Source organism: Apodemus sylvaticus, chromosome 11, assembly GCF_947179515.1.
Source record: "Apodemus sylvaticus chromosome 11, mApoSyl1.1, whole genome shotgun sequence".
NCBI classification, from domain to species: Eukaryota; Metazoa; Chordata; class Mammalia; order Rodentia; family Muridae; genus Apodemus; species Apodemus sylvaticus.
The window spans coordinates 21367440-21382576 of record NC_067482.1 but is presented as its reverse complement, the minus strand read 5'-3'; the positions used below and the strand labels follow the sequence as shown (position 1 = coordinate 21382576).

At 34.2% G+C, this 15137-nt stretch overlaps 1 protein-coding gene across 1 annotated transcript; it reads left to right on the top strand.

The window, feature by feature from the left end:
- The first annotated feature begins 788 nt into the window (after positions 1-788).
- LOC127696715 (alpha-S2-casein-like A) lies at positions 789-13231 on the top strand. Its single transcript, XM_052199684.1, has 11 exons — positions 789-839; positions 2619-2645; positions 3387-3428; positions 4161-4187; positions 5214-5237; positions 5322-5366; positions 6811-6933; positions 9561-9584; positions 10229-10255; positions 12035-12160; positions 13220-13231. The coding sequence occupies exons 1-11, from the start codon at positions 789-791 to the stop codon at positions 13229-13231; spliced, it is 528 nt and encodes a 175-aa protein (XP_052055644.1).
- The last annotated feature ends 1906 nt before the right edge of the window (positions 13232-15137 follow it).

The following is a 15137-nucleotide window of genomic DNA, read 5'->3' as shown; positions in this document are numbered from 1 at the left end:
ACTGCTTAGTGAACTTATTTATGTGAAGTGCACTTTTTACAAACTACGAATGTACCTAGTTTAGAGCTAACATTCAGAATATATTTTAAAAGTAAGCTTTAAAACTATGTGCATTAGACATTAAAATAACTTTATTTCAGTTTTTTATTAGGTTTTACAGAGAGAAGAAATCATTTTACAGACTATCAGAGAACTTTAGAGACTTACTTCTCAATGGCTGTAATATTAGAGATCGCTCTAGCTGAACATGATCTCAGACACTGTTGACTCAGTTTCTGCCCAAGAGGCATGTTAGATAAAGACTGATCATACTCAGTGGCTTGTTTCAGCTTCAGATTTCTTGCTAGAGTGTGGCCAGAGTGTCCAGAACCCTGACCCACAGCAAGGTCTCACTTATATCTTCTATTTTTCTTTGTTAGAGAGCAGGCATTGTGCCTTAGTTTACTTAAAACCTAATTTCAGAAAGAGTTTCTGTTGTATTTCATCCTCCTAATAATCATTCTTTGTAAAATGTCCACCTCTTGAGATTCTTTCTACTAATTGATGATATCCTCTGAATGAACTATTCATATTTTAGCAATTGGCTTTAATGTATGCCCTGCTGGCAAAAGAAAAGGCTCAAAGTTAATTGTGATATTTCTATTTGTAGTCATAAAATTCCCCAAGCTATCCTATTTTATTGATCTTCATTAGCTCTATACATTACATGTAGAATAACAAATATGTCACAGTTTCAATGACAGGATGAATTATTAATTTTTTTCATGTTTCTATAGGAACAAATAACCATGAAGGTCTTCATCTTTGCCTGCCTGGTGGCTGTTGCTTTGGCAAAGCATGTAAGTGAGCATGGTTACGTGATGTTATCGCCTCGTTTCTCAGTTATGAAAATAGTGAATCTTCTACTATACGCAAAAGTTGCAGATACAGACAACAGTGATTAGAGACTGATCCTGTTACCTTGGAATCTGAATCAGTGACAGTATTAGCCTGACCTTATGTGGTGTTCCAGGGTGGACAGTATTATTACTGTCCAGGGTAGACAGTAGTGCAGAAGTTGTCACTTCTGAGAAGATGCAGAGTGTGGACAATGGGAGAAAGGAGTTGCTTTTCTTCCATAATATGTGGTAATTTTAGTTAGCTCTACCTCTCTGAGCCATTTCTTCTTGCAATGTGTTCTGCAAGTATAAGAAAACTCTACCACCATAATTGAATTAACAAAGCTAGTTGTCAAGGAATTGAGAGAATTTTCTCATTTTTATTTTTAAAATATAATATAAAAATAATGAGTTCATAAGCAGCAAAACGCATCTGGCACTCAAGGATGAAAATGGAATTTGGAGTCCCAGGACCCATATAAACCCTCCCGGGGGCAGCTGAGCTGTCAGCCTAGAATTCAAGCATTTGAAAAGTAAAAACAATGAGACAATGAATTTCAGAACAAGAAGATTCGCTAGACTAATCCATATCAGGAAACTCTGGATTCAACAGGGAAATCTTGTCCCGGTGAATTGGCTAGAACTGTATCAGGAACGATGCTTAATCAGGCACTGACACCCAGATCACGTATGAATGCATGTCCCTGATCACACACACACACACACACACACACACACACCATAAACATACCAAAAAGCAGACATGAATGGAGTATAAGTATCAGTAAGTTTGGATTCAAAAGCAGAATATTCACCAAAAAATAAAACTAGAAAAATGACAACATTAATGTCACGTAAAGCTAAGCACATACTATATAATACATTTTAAAATACTTTCTTTTCACAGTTTGTAGTTCAGTCTACATATATGATAGTATCAATAATTTTACTCTCAGTTTGAGCCTAAACTCTAACTCTAGAAGAAGCTAATTTATTTAAAAAAAAATAATATGATTTGGAAATATTATACAACATTAGTACCCTTTCCCTATTTTTATTATTAGTCTTAACAAGTTATTCTAAATAACAAATGCCATCCAGCTAAAATTGTGTTGGTGTAATTAGCAAATGATAGCTCAAGAGCTTCAAAAGCGCTGTGTCTGAGTGGTTCTAATCTGATGTTTGAGACTTAGAGAACCTTTCAAAGAAAGCCCTTTTGCAATAAATTTATCTAAGAAACTGTTTTTCTTTTAGCCCAGCCATGTTTATTAATTCGTGTGTGTGTGCATTTGGGTGCGTGTGTGCCTGTGTGCATGTGTGTGTGTGTGTGTGTGTGTGTGTGTGCGTGTGCCTCTGCGTGTGTGCGTGTGTACATGTGTGTGTGTGTCTGTGTCTGTGTGTGTCTGTGTGTGTTCACGTGTGCATGTGCATGCATGTGCGCGTGTGCATGTGCGCGTGTGCCTGTGCATGTGTGTGTGTGTGTGTGTGTGTGTGCGTGCGCGTGCGCATGTGTGCCATGAGGAAGCTAGAGGAAATTGTGGGAGTTGGGAGGCAATTGTTGCCTTCTATCATGTGTGTCCTGGGGGATAACCTCAGGACATCATGCTTCACAGTAAATACCTTTACCTGTCTCAGCTTTTGTTTAAACTTTCATTGTCATAAGCAGTAGAAAAGGCGACACACCTTGCCATTTGAAATGAGCCATAAATGTTAAATTTGTGCTTATTTTAATTTATACAGGATGTAAAGGGCAAGTACTCCACTGAGGTAAGAGACTTTATTATGAAGACTTATTCTGGTAGTTCATAGTAATTATATATCTTTGCTCATTCAGAATTTTATGAATAGCAATAATGTCACTACAAAACCATAAGAAAAAGATGAACGTTTATTCATTGAAATAAAAACTTATGGGAAAATATACCAAAATATGCAACAGCATCAAGCGTAGGTGCTTTTCCCCATGCCCATGATATCATAAGTCAGTGATTCTGATGTTAGCGCAGAAATCTGATTGTGTTCTGAATCACACTGTTACCTTGTTACTTCAGCTTCTGGGGTAATGAATGCAGATGCTTCTGCTTCTCTTTTCTTCCCAAGCTTCACTGATGGATTCCAGTTCAATGGCACCCTACATGACTGTGTTCTCCGGCCATGATTTTACTTAAACATCAAAGAAATATTTTTAAAAAATGAAAAAGAAAAAGTAAAACTGTTTTTCCCCACTTTCTACTGTTATTTCAAAAATCATTACTGTAAAACTCATGTACTAGATAGTCACTATTCATCAATACTTATTTTGATAGTATGGGTAAAAGATTTTGCAATCAATAATAAATATTGTAATCAATATTTATTATCAGTTTTCCAAGGAATCATCTGCCAACACCTACTCAGGAGTAAGTCATAGCTTCTTATGTGAAATACTTTTAAAATTTTACTTTTTAAATTTTAAAATACTTTTCAATTTGTACGGCTATAAAATTAGTGTAATTTATTTCCTTACAGAAGTATAAGCAGGACAACAATGTGTTCTTCCAAACAACTCAGGTAAAATTTGTTAATTAATGTCTGTGCTGCTGATTTATCCAGATGATGGTCATTTTTTTCAACTTTTAGTTTCAAATGGTCAATATATTCATAACCTTAATTAGCAATTATATAATAATGTAAAAATGTTGCACAGGGATAGCTGTGTTTCATTTTGAAGTAACATTTTCAAAGGGTTTCAATATTAACCCATAAAGTAGAAATAAAGCATTAGTAAACGACTCTCTAAGGGATAAAGGATTGTCTCTTATTTCACATATAATATTGTAGGGGTAATGTGCCTAATTTTTGTAAATTAGAAGACAACAGATAAAATGATGGGAGAGTTTTATTCATATTAACTATATTTCATTAACAATACTTATACTTGTTATGAAATATTACTCACCCCCACAGACATTTCATAACACTCCTTCTAGTCATTTCAACCCCATGTACTTGATCTAGCTACAGCATTTTTATTCTTTCTTGTTCCTCTGTTTACCAAACCCCATTTACATACCCGATGAAGTGAATCCTTTCCATATATTTCCCCAAATATGCTTAATAATCAATGTTTATGAATCACAATTTAATACATTATCTCTACCCTTCTCATCTTGCATATGAGTAATCCAGTAGAAAATTAATATGGTATGGAGTTGAGATAAAGGCTTCTTCTTGAGGAATGTTGTTGAAGAATCTGTCTTCTTGTCACCAATTTTTTGTTTTACTTCTAATTTATTTATCAAGGACTCTGCTAGCAGTTCATCCAGTGAGGTAAAGTATTGTTTCTTCTGTATTGTGTTTTAAAGAATAGTGACTTGACCATTGTGTTCTATAATAACTTGATAATTCCTAGGAGATTCACATATAAATATTCTGTGGAAGAAAGGGGTCTCAAAAATTATCTGATCATGGCTTAAATTGTCTAAAGTCATAACTCCATGAGTAGTTCAATTAGAAATTCTGATTAGGGCTAAAATTTCTAAATTTTATTAAATCTTTTATATGATGCTCTCATATTAAATGTTGAGAACCATTTCCACAGAGTCAGAGGAAGGTTTGGGTCAGATATTATGTATGTGGCCAATATGTACTAACCTGTGGTTAATAAAAGCAACACTGAAAGAGTGAAGTATGCCTTAAAAGGGCTGCTGGAACTGTGTTAGATCTCAGTCTAGACTCCCATAACCTTGGATGATGTCTAAGATCTTCACAGCCAAAGTCTCAGGCAACAGGTCTTAGCCTTTCTGTATATAAGTCTTGGTCTCAGACTGGGAGCCTCCAGCCATATCTGTCACTGAGCAAAGATCTGTGAGGCTTCGTTCACCCAGATACCTCTCAATCATGCTCCATCCCCCAACCTCTCTCTCCCATATTTTTCAGGAAGAGACTCAGGGTCTCTTTGTAAGCCAGGTTGACCCTGATTCCACAGTACATCCTACTGCCTCAGATACAGAGTACACTGAAATTACAAGTATGAGTTAACATCATGGCTGGTCTAATTTTTTTTATCACTTTCATGCTTTCCATGTTTAGACATAAAAATGTCTGAATAAAGTACCATTAATTAACAAATTATTAGATTTAAAATATATTCTAATTATGCTATTATTTTTATTGAGGTAAATGGAGACTTAGAGAGTTCTAGTAAATATTTAGTTTATTTGATTCCTACATGACTTAATATCAAGTTCTGGGTTCTAAATATTTAAATAATTACCCTGACTTTGTACAAAAATAATTTATATTTAATTATTGCTATATTATTTGAGTAAACCTACTTCTCATGTTTTTCTTTAGGAATCTTCTGAGGAAATCAACGAAGTAAGTAGTTACAATTCAACTAAGTAACTTTTATGAGCTGCAGTTCTGTCCGTATCTCTCTGACATAACCAATGTTTTTAACAGAAAATTGTACAGTCTGAGGAACAAAAGATCAACCTAAACCAACAGGTATGTTTGTCTTGATCATATCATTTCTTCCCTAAGTATGATACCAAATTTTGAAAAAATTTGTTACTGTAATATGTGAATAGTATCTTTAAACATATAGCATTTTAACAAGATCCAGATAATCTATCTAAATTCAAAAGAATTTTAAAACTCATGAAAATATTTTACTTGAGATATCTGTGTATTACCTCAGTCACATAATTAGCCAAAATGCTTCTCTTTGAAAAAGAATGACAGATAATTTAAGACCAAAGACCTCATCTCCAGGAGACAACAGAAATGTGTAGTTCAAGAAAGAATTTGAAATTAGGCAAATCGCTTCCCACTTGAACTCCTCCAGCAGTTACCTAACTCCTCCACACTTTCTTGCCCCAAAATGTTCCACTGACACTAGAACTGACAGGTTATCAAGGTGTCAAAGAATAATTGCAAGCTACACAATAAAAAAGTTTCCAAAAGTAAATAAAAGGATAACAATCTTGATCATATACATGTAGAAAAAAAAGCATCCTTTCTAAGACTATCAGAAAAAAACAGCCTCACATATTCAAAACACGATAAAATAGCCTGGTTTTTAAAAGTAATTTTTCTAATACTCTTTCCTCACACCATGTTTGTATCACTCTTGGGAGTGTTCTCTGATACCATTCTCACGTTGGTACCCACCTGACACTGACACCCCAGCAAAGACACAACAGCAATGTTCTTCTACACATCTACTTAATTGTTATCTGTACGCACTGGAAATACTATGAAAGTAAATGTGGTGACTTTGGGTTTTGTTTTGTTTTGTTCTGTTCTGTTCTGTTCTGTTTTGTTTTGTTGGTTGGTTTGGTTTGGTTTGGTTTGGTTTGGTTGTGTGTATGTGTGTGTGTTTTTGGTTTTGTTTGGTTTGTTTTTTTTTTTCTGATGTGGTTTCTACTTAATGACACAGTTATTTGTAGGGAACTAGACATGGCCAAACAAAGGTAGGGATTTCAGGATGAGGTCTGAGATAGGCTCACCCTACAAGCTACTGCATTCACCCACTCGCCTTCTGGAAAGGTGATGCTGTAAGACATTAATGTAAGACATTGTTACCCTGTAACACAGAAAGCGCCAACATCACTATTTCAGAGTGCAGGCAGCAACCTTCTTGAGCCAAATGTGAAAAAGAAAAACCATGACGTCACATATTCCTTTAACAACGCTCAACTTCTGCACTTGCATATTATTTTGCCCTTCACATACAATAATTTTTTTCTTCCAGAGTCCTAAATTAATGACGTCTCCGATTCTGAAATTCCCTTTATTCACTTTTGCATTGCGTTCTATAAGAAAAGAGTCTTTTGCTTTGTCAACCTGGCATAGTTTTGATATTTGTAGAGATTTGACTTCATACAGCTACACTTGACCTGTGAAGAATAGTCACAACATAAATACAGGTGCATCTATTTCCTTCTAGAAAAAAATCAAGCAATTTTCCCAGGAGTCTTCCTTCCCCCAGTATTGCACACCCTCTCACCAACAGCAGACCATTGCGAACCAGTGGCCCCAGTCTAATGCCATCCATAACATTCCCATCCAGGTGAGTGCTGCACTTCCGTCTTGTGTTTTCACTGCTACCTTCATTTGAAAATAATTAAAATGATTAACTGAAAAATATGTTCCAGACAATTTGAATAAAGAAAGTAAAAACTGCTTAGACAATATTTAATAACATTCCTAGAATATAAATTAAATCAAATAACTATTAAAATTACTAATTAAAAGTGCTAAAATAATTCAAAGAAAAGATAAATCATGCATAGCCATCATAAGTAAGCATTCGTATGTGATTCAAGGTGATAATGACAGAATCTCATTTCTAAAAGTAATCTGAAGTCTAAGTAATTCAATCCAATTGTTAAAGTTCTTTTTGATGTGTCCATTTCAATAGGGCTTTTGGCTTAGAGAAGTCTTTGAATCAGGAGAGACAGGTGTCATGTATGGAACAACACAGAAGGCAGGATCTTATCCATAGCTTTCCATGTAAAGTCAGACACACAGGGAGACAGCTGCTGAACTAGAAAAATAATCTATCTCCTTGCTTCTTTGGACTGTGAATTATTTTGTTAAGTGTCCACTGGAAGCTAAGAAGTCATCATTATCATTAGAGCAAATAACCTTTCATATTATCTTGAACACTAGATAACTATGACTATCTTTTCTTATTCACTTACATCCTGATCACAACCCCCCACCCTCCTCTCTTCCCAGTCCCACTCTTACCCTCCCCACATTCCCTTCTGAGAAGGTGAATCCCCTTTGGGTACCACCCCACCCTGTAGCATCTAGTCTCAGCAGGTGTAGGCACATCCTTTCCCACTGAGACCCAACCACACAGTCCAAGTAAGAAGAAAGGGATCCAATGACAGTGAACAGAGACTGAGACAGCCCCGGTTCCACTCGTTAGGAGAAGCATAAGAACATCAAACTGCCTGTTTGCTACAGATGTTTGGAGGGTCTAGGTCCAGCTCCTGCATGTTCCCTGGTTGGTACACTAGGCTCTTAAAATCTGTTTGTATGTGAAATAGAAAGGTTTTGGTGTTTTATTTTGTCCAGGAGATGGCAGTGTTGGGATGCAAAGACTGTTCTTTAATTAGTAGATCTCAGCTGCTAGCCAAAAATCAAATAATAGGCCTTTATCCAGAGCAGAACAAGTCATTTAATGTATAAATCCTTGCAATAGTGACATTTCATTTTGAGGATTCCATATATGAGCAATGAATTTTCATCAGTCTATTCCTCCTTTGCCTTCTCCCACCTCAAATCCATGACTGCTTATTCTTTAATTAATGGTATCATAAAAAGCATATACAGGCATTTATGCATATATGTAACTTACCGGGATTGGCTTCCCTGTGAGGAGGCCTTTCCTGGAGAAGATGGTTTCTCACTCTTTCAGAAATCATTGTCTGTAGCTCTTAATGCGGAGCTGAGACCCCATGAAACTCCCTGATCCATGTGTGCATCATAGTTGATGTTGCTTTAGCTGTTATTTAGGCAACTTTATTGTAGAGATTTCCTAGGCACATCTTCCCTGTGATAGGCATATCAAGAAGACACTATCTCACAGCAGATGCCCTGGTTCTCTGGCTCTGTCAATAGTTTTTGGGTCATTAATTTCTTCTTTCTCAGGTCCCACTAGTCTTAATCACTGTTTGATCTTTTTGTTTGGTAGTTGGCTTGTTAAAAACACTTTTGCTTGGCTAGAGCTAAGTTTCGGTTATAAGTAGGTGGCAAATGCGCTATGACTTTGTTACATTTTCATTCTTAAGCTATTTATATATAAGCTATTTTGCTTATTTCTTCTAAATTAGAAGATGACTGCTTCAGTAGCATTATTTTCCATAGTTATTATAAAACTAAGTTCATATTTCTTAACTGTAGAATATAGGATACTAAAATATCACAGCACTCTATCACATTTCCATAGACAAGACTATGATTTTAAATGTGGCCGTGCTATCATCTATGGCCACACCCTAAAACAACTCTCAAATATAAGACTTATATTTAGAAAAAATATTTTTCAAAGGCAGAATCATTTGTATCTTGCTATTAAACACAGCTATAGGTATTTTTCCAAGTAAGTACAAATATCCAAGAAAGGAATAATCTACTTAATTTCTGGGTAAAGCATACACTAAAACATAGAAAAAGAAAATTATTCTAAGTTTTCTCCCATTAAAACAAGAAGCCAATACCAGATAATACCACACTAGAATTCTTCGTTAAAATCTATTAAAACTGCTACCTTATACATAAGGTTAGATTCACAGAAACAATTTTTTTATGTCACAATGATAAAAATCTATATGGAAACAGACAAGGGCAGAGTAATATTCAAATCTAGCAAGAAAGATTTACACAGCACTGGGTCAGGTCAAATTACTTCCACCTTGGTTGGCAGTCACTGAACTTCAAGTCCTTAGGAAGTTTGTAATCTGTGCTTTCCATAAATGGAAGTGAGTTCTCCTACCAGTGACGACTTCAAAATCATCTCCCTAGTTATGTCATATGCCAGCTGCCTAAAGACACTTAGAATGTCATCCAATGACTTACCAAGTTTTATTCCCTGTATTTCATTTATGATAAGTGAGAAGAGTGCTATAGAAAGAACTATTTCACTACATAAATAATTTGATATATTATTTTCATTTCTCTTCTTAGGAATCCATCAACACAGCTGTGGAGGTGAGTCATTGCTGCCAAAGTTACAGAAACTTTTAAAGTTGTGTTTTTAATTTTATAGTTAGTGTTATTTACTTAGCATGGAAGTCTGCAGGACTAAGTTGAAGAACTAAAGTTTTATTTCCTGTGAGAAATGGCGATCTTATTATTTAGGGTTTCAATAGTTATAATGGTAACAGTTTTGAATATACTGTTATTAGAATTACTTAGCTAAGCAAATATTTACCAATTTTCTGAAATTATTTCTCATTCAAATTTGTGTATAAAGTCCATGAAAGGCACAGATATGGATATTTTATACACAAACACTTACTTAGTATAATTGCAGCAATCACAATATTATTAAAATGTTTTGTTATGCTAATAAAATTAAACACAAAATTTTATGCATTTGTTTAGGAAGCACGAATCAGCTCTTTTAAAAGACTCTTGAGATTGGAAACGAGTCACTGAGTAAAACAGGGAAACTCCATTTAGAGTTTATATTCAAAAAAAGCACGAAATGTATGTTTCCATTATTTGAGGAATTCAGAGATAATTCAAACAGTGTTTTTGTCAGACGGGCTATTTCTAAGAATAAGTTTGGGCCAAGTAAAAAGAGTATTCAAGTCAGTGTGTTACATTTTTTTTTGTTTGCTTTCTTTAAGGAAATCCTGAAGAAGATCATTGATATGGTAAGTTTGTTTAATTTTATGTGATTATATGTGACTTAAAGTATTTATAATATAAAAAAATAAACATTCTTGGAGATGTGATTTATTAATAAAACATAATATTAGATGTGTAAGTAAAAGTTGAATAGATCATTATTTAAAATCTTCCCCTCAACTGACTGTGATTTTGTCAATTAATTTTTTACATTGTTCGTATGTGTATCCATTTTGATCTTTCTATGCTTTACATTAATTTAAGTCCTTTGTTGCTTAATTGACTTCACCTGTCACAATAATGATCATGTTGGTATATGAACTTTCCTGTCAGTTGATACTTTATGATTTTGAGTTATTGCAAATTTGATTATCTTACATTCAGATTTTTATAGAATTTTTTATTTCTAAAGAACATTTCTCGCAATTCATCTAGTGAAGTAGATTACATTTTTGTAAATCAAAACAATTGCCAATTGATTTAAAAGATCACATTTTTAAGCTGTTAAAATTTCTAACAATTTGATAACATCATATCTTATTAACTACATCAAAATATATGATACACATATTACTGGCTATGAAAATTTCTGTCTATAATTCATTAATATAAAACATAAATGTTCAAAAATCTCTTATTCCAATTATCACATCATTCAATCTCAAGAAAATATTTAAAAACAAGTTCAAGACAAATACTAAAATTTTGGCATTTTGATATGAATTTCCTGAAAGTAAATATGTAAGTAAAATCAATTACTTGACAAACTACATGATGATTGTAAAGGAGAGATCTAAGCATAAAATATATCTTTATTTTAAATGATTTGGATTAAGTACCCACATAGTAAAACTACATCCTAGTTTCTTTCTGTATCCAACTTTCTCATTTTCGAACTTGAGGGGTTTCAAGTGACTAGTGTCAAACAACAGCAGATGATTTACTGAGTCTAAGATCATGTGTGCCTCAATGAAGTGACACAGGCTTTATAGTCAGAGCACTTACCCACTGTTCCTGTTACCCTGGTCCAACATTTAATTACTTCATTCTTGTTATCTACCTGATCTTTAACTGCAAAATAGACATAAGAATAAAAAAGATACTGTAAATATTTTTGTGATATAAACTGTGTCATAAAATGCTGAAGACACAAAAATGATTTCAGCAAATTCTACCACCCTGCCAACAATAGCATATCACAGCCATGGATATGCCATGCATACATTCAATGGAAATTAAAACAAGACCTTCCACTGATAAGAACTAGGACTCCCATGTTGGAAGCTGTATTTATCTTCTGTACTCATCCATGATAAAGTAGAAGTACACATAAAATATATGACAAGGGCTATTCAGAAAGCGCTATACATACTCTATAAGGTAATTCTACAAGAGAGACTAATCAACCAGATCAGAGGCATGGATTCCAAAAAAAATATCAGTCATGACAAATGATTCTGAGACTCTCCAACTGTAAAGGTTATACATGAACACATATGTGGAGAAAATTATGAAGCTTATTAATAAAATGTTTTTCTTTCTAACACACAGAATATCTTTTAATTTTATACATTTTTGTGTTGTGTATGAATTAACAAAATTTCTTCAATTTAACAGTGCATTCTATAACACAAAAATGATTATGTGCTGATAGAAAACCTTTTGTCTAGAGTCTCCCTGGAATAATTTAGAAAGTGTCTAAGTAGCTAATATTAGAATTCACTAACTTCTGTTCCTCTCTGTTTTGAAGCTTAAAGATTAACTTGAGTTGTTTTTGATATTTTTGATATTTTTATCTCCTTTAGGTCAAGTACACCCAATATCAACAGTTCACCATCCCCCAGTTTCCCCAGGCTATTATTCATCCACAGATACCTGTGAGTTACTGGAACCCCAGTAAGGATTACACCTTCCCAAATGCTCGCTATGTGGTATGTGCCTGTGAAAATATGGTTAAGTATAATATTAGCGCATAAACAATATAATTAAGTATAATATAAAAATACAGTCATTGGGTTTATAAATGTAATGTAATAAGATGCAATAAAATTTGTTTCATATTGAAAAAAACTACAGTTTTCATTTAAAATATGAAGGGCATTAAACTCATTATTTAATTGAAATACTTGTAATTTAACAAGAATATAATAATTGCTTATTGTAATAATCAGCAACAATAGCTACAGTTGTAGAATATCAATGCAATGCAAAAAGAATTGCATTTATATTCTAATTTAATTTCTTACAAGCAGCACTTTCCAGGAAAATTAAAGATTAAGCAGTGGTCAAAGTGCATCCCTTTTATTTTTATTAATTTTAATTATATGTATGCTTATGTAACTGTGTTTGCATGATCGTGTGAGTGCAAACCCAGATGCATACCACATCCCCCTTAGAATGGGAGTTATGTGCAATTGTGAATTAGACAGCATGTCTCCAGGGGACGGAACTCAAGTTGACAAGGAAAATATGAATTCTTAATTGCTGAGCCATCTCTCCAGCTCCAGCTTTTCTGAATAAATATCCTCTTGATTAGTATAGTTATTTTCTGTGGTATAAGCACTGAGTATTATTAATTTTTATGAATATTCAAACGTTAAAGGAGCAAGATGATTTGCAAGTTGTACTCGGTTGTTCTGCTCCCATTCACTTGCTTAAAAGCCTTTGGCTTGCTTTGCTCTCTCTGCGTTCCATGCATAGAAAAGGGTGGGGCACAAAAATAAATGAAGTTTGTATAATGATTAGTGATTTGACATTAAAGCCTTAGAACTGATCCTCAAATGACATAGCTGTCTGCAAGGTATTTCCAACTTTCACTTTTTGGATTGTGTTTTCTGCTATGAAGCAACCATTAGACAAGCTTCATTACGGAAAGTAAATTTTGTACTTTAGTTTCAATGTTAGATAACTAGAGAATATATGAGATACTCTACATGAAAGGCCAACATTCGTAGAGAGTTAAAATGTATTGTGCTTTCTTCTTCTTTCAGAAAGCCTACTAAGATTCTTAAATTAACTGCTGCTCCCTAGCTAGAGGTAAGTGCCGTTTGAACTGGAACTGGGCAACACTTCCAGAACAGCACACAACAATAGATGGATAAAAATTATACTTCAACTAATTAGTTGTATTTTAAATTACTGCTTCACTAAAAATATTTCAAGTGTTGCTATAAATTCTTGATTTACCAATTGGTTCTCTGTATAATTTGGATGCATATACTAATTGTGTATGTAAATTATACGAACGTTCCCTTGAGGGGTGGAGCTGATTCAACTGAGCAGAAGATGCCACCACCATCGGTGGCCACATCGATGCACACTTGATATGCTCGTATCTTTGCACCTCACATGAAATGTCTTCCTCACAGGAGACATCTCTCTCTAGCCTTCTCTACATAGAGGTGGGGAGATAGGAAGGTATATTTCTGAGTGTTCCTTCTTTCAGATTTTTAAGCCATTTATATTATCTCCTCCTTAGAATAAGTGGTGGATCCTGGAGTGTAAGCCTCAATTATTGTAAACATCACATATGATAACTTTTTAGAATTGTGTGAGAGAATTTAGTGCTTTACTAGCATTTAGACAGTAATAATTAATAGCTACGATGTCAGCATTAGTATGTCATTACTATGCCATCAATTAGAGTTAGTTATAAATAGTTACATTTTGCACCCTGAATGTTTAAATGTTCATATAGATCTCATATATGTGCATATGATATATTTTGGATAATATATTTTTTTATAATCCATTATTTCCTTTTTGTTTATAGGCTTGAGTAGAAAATTGGTTTCTGCATAGTTCCCTCATCATTCCATCATCTCCTGCTGTTAACATTCCCTAAGATGCTTCTTGAAAAGACAACAATATTGAGCCAGAAGAAGAGAGAGTTGGATATTTTCTGCATTGTTTATAATCTTTGTGGCTTGAATTGTATGTTCCAGCTCTGGACTGTGGAATCGTATTAACTGTATTGTTTAATTGAAGTCTTTTCAGTACTACTTCTGAGAAAAGAACCAAAATATCTCTAGCCAAGACATTAAAGTTTTAAAAGCATTTTACTGTGTGATCTTTTCTCCCAGATTCTTGTTGAGACCAGGCCACTCTCACGAAAATAACCATTTTTTCGATAATGCGAGGGTTTTTATTTATTTATTTATTTATTTATTCAATATATTTTTATTTACATTTCAAATGATTTCCCATTTTCTGGCTCCCCACTCCCCAAAAGTCCCATAAGCCCTCTTCCCTTCCCCTATTCCCCCATAAGTTAACGAACCATAGGTTATTCCTTCCCATGAGTTAACGAACCATAGAGGGCACTGAAAGCATTTTGCAAATATTTGGTCATTAACTCTTAAGTCTCATATCTTTAAATGCTTAGCGATATATTGGCTTTAATCATTACCATATTCTTACCAGTGAGAAACAACAGTTTAACTTTTTTCCTGCTTCTATATCCATACACCCAACTCACCCCAAAATTCTACCAGAGTTCTCACTGCAACCATACTCTGTGCTCGAGTAGATAATAAACCTGTAGAGGCAAGTCAGTCTCTACAAACTGAAACATTTAATAAACTTCTATCAGGAGTTTTAAACAAATGGTGAGCAACCATGATATGATGAGCATCTTTTTAAAAAATATGTAATAACATTTTATTATTTATCTTTAATTTTTATCTATTTTTTATTTATTTACATCCCAGATGCTGTTCCTCCCGGTCCCCACTCAAAACGTTCCTCCCCTCATCCCCTGTCCATTTCCCCTCTAAGTGGACAGTCTCCCCTGCCCCATATTCCTCCACCCTTGTGCATCAAGTCTCTGTAGGATTAGGGCCATCCTTTCCCAAGGAGGTCAGACATGGAAGCCCATGTGTTTCAAGGGTCTCTGAGCAGCTCATATAT

Bases quoted from the DNA above. Each gene is read 5' to 3' on its own strand.
- LOC127696715 (XM_052199684.1), top strand. From the start codon at position 789: ATGAAGGTCTTCATCTTTGCCTGCCTGGTGGCTGTTGCTTTGGCAAAG. The intron at 9,585-10,228 runs GTGAGTCATTGC...GCTTTCTTTAAG, and splicing joins CCATCAACACAGCTGTGGAG to GAAATCCTGAAGAAGATCAT. The intron at 10,256-12,034 runs GTAAGTTTGTTT...TATCTCCTTTAG, and splicing joins TGAAGAAGATCATTGATATG to GTCAAGTACACCCAATATCA.